The sequence below is a fragment of the Varanus komodoensis genome, unplaced genomic scaffold, assembly GCF_004798865.1.
Source record: "Varanus komodoensis strain SLA01 unplaced genomic scaffold, ASM479886v1 scaffold85, whole genome shotgun sequence".
Taxonomy (NCBI): Eukaryota; Metazoa; Chordata; class Lepidosauria; order Squamata; family Varanidae; genus Varanus; species Varanus komodoensis.
Window position 1 is genome coordinate 979,575 of NW_025336543.1, and position 8,906 is coordinate 988,480.

Here is an 8,906-nt window from a genome sequence, read left to right on the forward strand (position 1 = left end):
TGTTTTGCTAAACCTATTGTGTACTGTGCAATATGCAATTTGTTTTTATCAATCATGGCTCTGAACTGTATGGAATTTTAAAAAGCACCTGTGCAATAGTTTTGCTCACTAATGGGCAACTTATTCCCTGCTTCGCATTTATTTGTTGTTTGTTGGTTGCTGCATGTTTTATTTGTGTGTATTCATCCATCCATCCATCCGTTCATTAATGTGTACATTCATTTGTCATTCACCTCTCTCACTAGCTGCCACAATCTGAGGAGGTAACAGCCTGCCCTGTGTTGTGTGACCACAAGCTATTTTTCTTGTGTCTGTATGTCTGTTCTGTACTAGATGTAGGTAAATCATACATCCAAGGTGGGAAGGAAATGGCAGTACAGCCATAATAAAGTTGTGCAGCTTGGGAAGGAAAAATACACCTCTGGATGTATTTGAGAAATTGTGCTGTGCCACTCTATTGTAGCAAAGTAATAAAAAGCATGTCCCTTGGGCTGGAAGTCTCTAGTTTCTATCATCTGCTCAGTTATCGTCTCACTGAATGGCCTTAGTCTGCCATCCCGTACCTGCAAGCGTGCAAGTAAATCCTATCAAAATCAGTGGAACGTCTTCTGAATACATGTATTTAAGTCACTGTCTCTCAGTTCTCTTACCAATAATTTTACTGCTTCATCTTAAAGCAATTGCGACAGTTACTGAGATTATGTAAGTGAAATTCTGTGGGTGCTCAGAAAAGACTAAAAAAAGTGGGAAGTGATGCTGAGGAAACATACAGGAAGGGCACCGTTCAATGTGGCTGTCCCTAAGAATCTGAACTTGAAGGATTATGGGCATCCAGTGGAAAGCAAGAAGAGTACAGAGGCTAGGATTGCCTCTGCATTTCCCCCACCCTCCAAAACATTTAGAAAGGTGGTTTTGGACACCTGAATGTTTTTTCCTCCTCACCAGGAGAGGAGGGTGAAGTGCCACCAAAATGCTTTGGAGCATGGTGATGCTTTGCTCCTTCCCTTCCTGCCTCTGGAACCTTCTCCCTGCCCATGTCAGCTTTGAAGGTAATTGTCCAGGGCTCCCTCTTCAGAGGCCAGCTGGTGCAGAAACAGTTGCACCTGCTGAAAGGCTGGAGGGAGAGCCTCTTGAGGTTTGAATCCCAGTTCCAACCTTAGGCATCTTTTTCTGAAGTTGGAGTTGCAACTCTAACATATCCTATGGCCCTCCAGAGAGTGTTGAGATGACGTAAGATTGTGCCCAAATTCTCGTAACCATACTGGAGTTTAAGCAATAGCATATGTTATCATGTTGGAATGTATGGATAGGTCACGTTTGATTTCATTAATTTTCCCAAAGTTAAATTAGTTCTATCCTGTTTCTGCATCAGCTTATGGTTTTTTTTTAAATCCACATGAAAATGTTCATGTATTTCCATGTGCATTTCTCAAAATATATGAATTTTGCAGCCAGTTTCCCTTAAGATAAACTGTTCTTAGGTGAACTTCTTTGTAACATAGACATTTTAGTTTCATTTTTTGTGTGAAAACTTTAATCACACACTTAGGAAGGAAGAGTTATCAGTGTTTATCTGCTTTTTGGTTCATGCATGGCTTTGATAGTACAATTTTGGTAAACTTGCATTAAAATGAAAACTGAACTAATATCTTCCCCATTCCCTAGTCCATTGTAAATCATGTGTGCTGTGTAGGAATTTGTAGCATGTATTGCATCATTAAAATTATACATTTTAATGTGATCCTTATTCCTATTCCATCGTATTAGCAAGCTCTCTGATGCTAATTTCCAGCACTGGTTTATCAAGTTGCTGACTAGAATGACTAAAATCCCCACAGTCTGACTTTGCCAAAGGAGAACTCTTTTCTCCGGTCAAAAGGGTTGTTTCTTCCCTATATGCTTCTATATGGATACACCCCCTGCCAATATACATGTAAACATATTACAGAGAGAACTATCTGTCTGTTGTGATTTCTGTGTTCATTTGATTCATCTTCCCATTATTTGTTACATACACTGTCTCCTGTGTGGTCCCATGTCTGTTTTTTTTTGTGTGATGGCTGTTTCTCTGAATTTCTGGTGCTTTAATATTCTAAATATTCCATGTCCATGTAAATGAATATGCCCTTTGAATAAGCTGTTTGTTTTCTCTTGCTGCCCCATTTTCCATGAATCCCTTTGATGTTTGTTGTATAGGTTTATGTATGTTTGGTATATATTGTATAAGTCAGTGCTTTTGCTATGTATTTGTGTATCTGACTATGCCATGTTTACTGGGACATGCATAGGTGTGTGGTCACTTATAAATCTTCCTTTGTCTTTAAATTCTTCTAGCTTAAATTTTTCTTGTCATCTTTGATGATGCAGTTCTCTGCTTCATCACCATCCACTACATAGACCATATTCTGAATGTCCTTTTGATAAAAACAGAGCAGGAGACACCCTCTTAAGTTGCCCTGGGCTCCTCACGTGTGGAATAAAGGCAAGATATAAATACAGTGTAAGAGTAATACTAAAAATAGGGAATATGTGCTTATCAATGTGTTTTCCTGTTATTTACTTTCAGTATTTGGTGTCCTTCATGCGTTTGCATCTATTCTACTTGCTAATGTGCTTTTTTCTTTTTGGTAGCTCTTTGCCTCTCAAGCTCAAAGCCTCTTGCTCATGACAACGGTGGCTATGCCAGTCTTCAGCAAGAAGAACGAAACGGTGAGGAGGATGTTTTCAGACAGCTTCTATGCTTTACTTAGAGCAAGAGCAGAAAGGAGGATAATGTTATGGTTTGCAAAATGGAAAGCCTGTAATGGCTAGGAAACATTTAATGGCCCTCTTAGGCATTTCCTAAATGGATGTTCTGTCTTTGCATGTTCTGTTGCTACTTCTCAGTATTGCTGATTTAAGAAGCTCATCCCTGACAGCGTTTTAAAAGTTATGGAGACCTTATGCTAAACTGTCCTTTGGGATGCCCTTTATTGCTCTCCAGGAACACTGGTGATGTGCCATAAATCAGTGGCATGGTACATACTCTGCAAGATGAAGTTGCACTTCTCATTTCCTAGGGGCTGATTCTCATTGACATTTGATATACTCACATGAATACCTAAGTATAAAACACAAGTTGCTCATCAAGTGTGGGTACATAGCTTTCTAAAATTTGGCACATGTCCATTCAGACAATCAAAATGCTCTCCAAGCTACCATTTCTGGATATTTAAAGAAGCACAGGCTCAATTTAACAAGCGCATGGGCCCAGATTTAACATGAGCTATCCTCATACAGACTAGAAAGTGATAATCTTCCTGAAGGTCTATATGATACCCTGGGGGACTTCTGCCAGTTGGGGTGGATGGTGCTATATTCAAAGCTATGACTTTTCCCTCTTCCTTACAGAAGACTTTGTCAGGCTGTAATTGGATGTACACTAAACTGGGAATAAGCTCCACTGCGCATAATGAGGCTTAATTTTGCATGAACAAGCAAAGGATTGTGCTGTCAGTAATCTAAATGTCTGTGTGCTGAGAAACTTTGATATGGTTACCAGAAAAGTACCTGCCATGCAGTGGTTGCTACCATGACTTTAAAAAGGGATTAGATACATTTGTGAAGAATAAGTCTGTCAGAGGCTATTGGTCTTCATGGCTAAAGCGAAATGCTTGCCCTTGATCTAACACAGTATGGGAGGAATGGGTAAATTGTAGCCCTCAGCCTAATTTCATTTGTCTTTTGCCTAATTTTAGGGGTTTTTGCACATTCTGGAAGGTTGAAATGTGTCTACTAAGGCTTAGTTGCTGGCTGTAAGAATTCAGCATGCTAGGGTTTTTTGTACTTTGGCCCCATAAGTTTTGCTTTTGGCTCCACCACAATCCCCGGCCTTACCCAGCCTCTGCCCTTGAAAGTTTCTCTGAAATTGTGCTCAGCTCATGGAAGGAAAGAGGTTCAGTGCCCTTGCTTTACGCTATGGAGAATGAAGTAGTATGTTTCCATTTTTCATTTCTTCCTATCATTTTGCAGAGATCTCATGGTATTCTCTTGGGCGTGGTAGGCTCTGATGTCCCTCTGAGAGAACTTCTCAAGTTGGCTCCACGATACAAGGTCAGAATCAAGATTGTGTAACACAGCTGTTGTGAAGATTGGTAGTCTCAAAGGGCAGCTGCATTGTGATGGGAAAGCCTCACCTTATTGCCTCGGTTCACAGAGCACATTGTCACATGGAAGAACATTATAAACAGCTATTGGCTAGTAGAGCTTGATGGAAATGCTGTGTACCAAGGTAACACAACTCTGAACAAAAGGACATCCTAGGCTGGAACATCCCATTCATACCACTGCATGTTAGTTTCCAAGCAGTGTCAGGGACTGCCAGGCCTTGTTGGGAAACCAGTAGGTCTTTATCTACACAACAAGGCAGTTCTTGGATCCTTACATTAAGTTATCCTGAAAACAAATTGGGGGAATTAGTCACTCGATGGCTGAGGTGTTGCCACAGGAGACAGAGGCAGGAACCAAATTTAATCCTTTTCAGTACCTGTAAGGATCAAGGTAGTGCTTTTCCTCCCTAACACCCTACTCCTTTATTACATGAAAGTCCACAAATGTCAGAGAAAAATCCGTTCTTTTTGTAAATGAGAGAATGCTTTGTTAGCTTTTGTCTGAATATTCATTAGTTCCTGTGCAATTCACGTAGAAAATATGTTGGATCCCTAGATCTTTAAAGTGCCTGGGGAATGAAAGAAGAAACAATAGAACTTGCTGAATGGAAGTTTAGGCTTTCAATTCCATATATGGTTCCCTGAGGCAACCATAAGTCAGGACTTCATTTGCATGCAGAAGTACCCAGATTCAATCCCTGGCCCTACTCTTTTAAAAAATCAAGTAGCAGATTATGGGAAAGACTTTTGTGTAAGATTGTCTGGTGCCACTGCCAGGCAAATAGTCTGGTTTATACGTAGGCTGCTATGTCATTGAATCAAGTTTTGATTATGCCTTTGTTCTTTATGAACACCATGCAATGGTTCCTGTACTAGAACTGACTGTGGGGTTTGGGTTGGGGTTTTTTTTTTTTGTTTGTTTTTTTGAAAGTCGCTTTGTGAGCCCCCCTTGCGGACTTAATATCCTGAATGAATAAATGAGTGGGCTTAAATTGGACCGATTGTATCAGTGTCTACAAGCCTTGCCAGCTATGTGCTACTTCCTTTAGCAGTGGTGGTACGTCTGCATACACCAGCTGTGGAGGAGCTTGGGCAGGTGGAGGTCTTATACTCATCCTCCTTGAGCAATCTTGTGTACAGCTGGTTTACCACCATGCGAACAGAGTACTGGTCTGATTTAGGATGCCTTATGTTCTTATATTCATTCTGTTTCAGCATTAATCTGCCCATGTGCACGATGAAGGATAATAATAGTCACTGAATTTATATAATAGTTGCAAGGATTATAAATTAATGACTCATGTGAAGTGCCTGAAAGCGATATACAAATGTTAAATATAAAGTATTGTTTTAAGGCTGTATAAATAGCTAGCTGTTTCTCATACCTATCTCTCTCGCCCACAAGGATGGTTTGGTGTAATAGTATTAAAATACTGCAGGAGCACAGATGGCTTCACTTTTCTCATGTGTGCTTTGCTTGAATAGATGAAGAGTCCAGAGCAATTATTTGAGGGTACGTGTTCCTGAGACATTGTTAAAGTGAAGCATGCCATAGCTTGGTCATTCTTTGAATGCGAAAGGGCCTCAGAGCCCCATTTAAGTTGCTGTGAGTTTCCCAGAGGAGGAACAAGATAACAAAGGTTGGTTTGTTTGTTTTACCAAGGGATAATATATTGGTAAAACCTCTCAGAGAAGTTTTAATAAAACCACTTAAAATATTGCAAATATGCAGGTGCTTTTATCCAAAGACATTTAAGTGTTGTGAGAAATCATAATTCTTGTCATGCACACTGATTGGTCAAAAGCGTTCCAGATTCTGCAGTAAGTATAAAGTGCGACAGGACCACACAATTGTACTCAAATTCTATTTATTAAGAAAAAACTGTCAGCCGCTCTAACTGAAATCTGTATTCAGTGTATATGAATGACGACATGGGCACTAGCCAATAGGTGTCCAGTTTGGTGGAATATCAACTTACGGAGACAAGACTAATTATTCTAATAATTTATTTAAAGCTGGGTGTCCATGGATATGCCTTTCTAAACACTAACAACGGCTACATTCTATCCCACCCAGACCTCCGACCATTGGTAAGTCACCCAGAGGTATGGAGTGTTGTTGTTCTTTCACTGGATCCTCTGGCATCCTTGTGCATTGTGTGGCTGTATAGCGCCCCTGCCTCAAACATGTGCAGAGCAACCATATGTACATGGGCAGGAAACTACAATAGAGCCACTGTTGCATGCAGAGCCCTGTTGGCTCGCCAGAGCTGGAGTGGGAGGTAGAGGTGGGCTTTCCCCCCTTGTCTCCAAACAGTTCTTGTTTTAAAAATGTCCTTCCACTGAGTCTAATGAGAAGGACAATAGCTAATACAACTCCAGGCTGGCATAGGGTGGGGCCTGTCTTGTGAGTGGGGGGCTTGGGTTTCAGTGGATCCAAGGCTACCTCAAGAGTACCTTGTTTCAGGGCTTACTGTCTTTGGGACTCCTGTGTGCCCTGGGCTTTCCACTGGCTCCTTTGGAGTAAATGTGCTGGCCTGCTGACTTAACTCCCCTTCATCAGTGCAGAAGCACTTCTGGCCTCTTGTAAGACCCTTTCGTGGCCTGGCCAAGGGGGTTAGGCTTGCTCTGCCCATCAGGTTATATAAGTATAACCTCGTCCATGTCTTCCCAGAAGTCTGTTAATCCCTGTTGGCTCCAGTGACTGATTTTGATTGCCTTGCTATGTTTGTGTATTGTTCCTGCACACACAGCCAAGATTCATGTTCTTAAGATCTGTAGCTGTTTGTTTTTAATATTCTTGTGAGTTTATATTTCCACAACAAGCTTGATTTTAGCAAAGAAAGGCAGATATACTGTCCAAATAGAATAATATGGAATAATAAATGCATGCCAGATTGCTAAAACTACTGGTGTGATTGCAGTGCTAAAGTGTGTATCATCAGGTGGCATTCTAAATATGTATTTCTTGATTTGGGGAGACTCACTCTCCCACACACTGCAGTTGCTGCCTGCTACCTCTGACTTCTACATTGGAAAGCAACAGAAAAATAAAAATGCATGTGTGGGATGGGGGGAAAAGTCTTAAGGTGCAATTCTATGCAAGTTTATACATAAAGTCCTACAGCTTCCAGCATCCAAGGCCTTTTTTCTGTCTGAAATTGCATAGAAGTGTGCCCTTAATTCCATGCGTAGTAGCAATTGGGTACCTATGTTACAGCTACATCCCATACTGCATTAGTATTCACAGTAGCTATTATAACAGAGGGAAACAGATGTTCTGAGTTGTATAGCTGATTGTGTTGTACTGTGAATGTTGAGCAAGTGTGATTTGCTCCATAAGGATTAAGCTAGATGATGAAAACACACTCTGGATTCTTTACACCAATTGAATGTTCACTGAACATTCCTTGTGCAAAATTATGCTTGGAAAACTTTTAGATTAGAAACTTTGTGCTCAAATATTGTTTAGTCAACTGAGTGAAATGTGTAATGCTCATATTTTAGAGAGAGGATGTACCTTTCTGGCTTGTTAAGCAGTGAAGGCAAGTTTGTTTCTGTTTCTCTTCTAAACTCCAGTATAAAGAAGGGAAGAAGCTGAAACCCAAACCAAACTATAACAGTGTTGACCTTTCTGAGGTGGAATGGGAAGACGTGGATGAAACTGTGAGTGTCTAAACCAGGATTTCAGAGCACTTTTCTCTCTGCCCCGTGTCAAAGTGGGTTCCTAGCAGCTTGCAGGAATACTTCTAAACTTCTGGAAGAAGAAATTCTGCCAGAAGAAAACCAAATGCTGCCCAATTGGGCTGCCACTGTGGTACCACAACAGGAAAGGCCCTGCTTTGTCTGACTGCTGACTGGTCTCGGGTGTTGGGGCCATGTGGAGCAGGACATCCTTGCATCTGAAATTATGACATGGTACATATGGTGTACATGCTGCAGTGAATAAGTAGGCCTTACAATCTTATACAAATTATTTATTTGAATTACTACTTTGAATTGAACTAAGAAATAACCTGCAGGGAGGAGGTATAGTTCATTTTCATACACAAGGTTATGGGATCAATTTCTGGCACCTCTAGAAGGTGCGGTAGCAAGCTAGGGGTGGAGGTTTTATGGTTAGGCCCTGCCATTCAGAATTGGACGTCCTGGGATATCTAGTTCAATGGTCATGGGGGTGTTTGTCTTCATGTATTAATAAAGATCCCACGCTTTATCAACTTATATCCAAATAAATAAATAAATAAATATCTGGGCAACTTGCAGTCCACAAACAAGATGAGGCCATTAGTTTAGCCAATGCGGGTGGCCCAGCTGCTGCAGCTGCTGCTTCTACTGCTCCGTTGGTTCTGCTGATTTCTCCTGCAAACTGTGCTCCCCCAAGCCTGCCACCCAGTTGTTTGGTGAGCTGGGAGGCCATGGGGGGCGGGGTTTGGCGGGAGGACAGCATGAACGGGTGACACTTCCTGCACGCCGTGTTCCCCATGTAAGTTGTGCTTCTTCAGTCTGCCAGACAGCAAGTCCAGCAGGCTGGCGAGGAGGGGCAAGAGGATTGTGTGCCTGGAGCATCGTCAGGGCACTCTGTCCTCCCCATTAAAGCTGTTGTTCCCCAGCCCACCAGTCAGTTGCTCAGTGGGGTGGCAGAGTGTGATTTACAGGGGAGGGCAGTGTGCCTGGAGGGGAAGGATAACTCTCCCTTTCCCAAAGGTCACTTCCATGTTCATTTGTGTATGTATGAGAGAGATTCTGTGTGGGGGG

The 8,906-nt window shown here is 41.7% G+C and overlaps 1 protein-coding gene across 1 annotated transcript in view; it reads left to right on the forward strand.

The window, feature by feature from the left end:
* CACNA2D4 (calcium voltage-gated channel auxiliary subunit alpha2delta 4) overlaps window positions 1-8,906 on the forward strand; it is a 172,033-nt gene that overhangs the window by 45,755 nt on the left and 117,372 nt on the right. Inside the window, exons 13-17 of the mRNA XM_044416980.1 lie at window positions 246-273; window positions 2,648-2,709; window positions 4,012-4,092; window positions 6,165-6,239; window positions 7,728-7,814. Coding sequence (XP_044272915.1) covers window positions 246-273; window positions 2,648-2,709; window positions 4,012-4,092; window positions 6,165-6,239; window positions 7,728-7,814 — 333 coding nt within the window. The remainder of the gene's footprint in view (window positions 1-245; window positions 274-2,647; window positions 2,710-4,011; window positions 4,093-6,164; window positions 6,240-7,727; window positions 7,815-8,906) is intronic.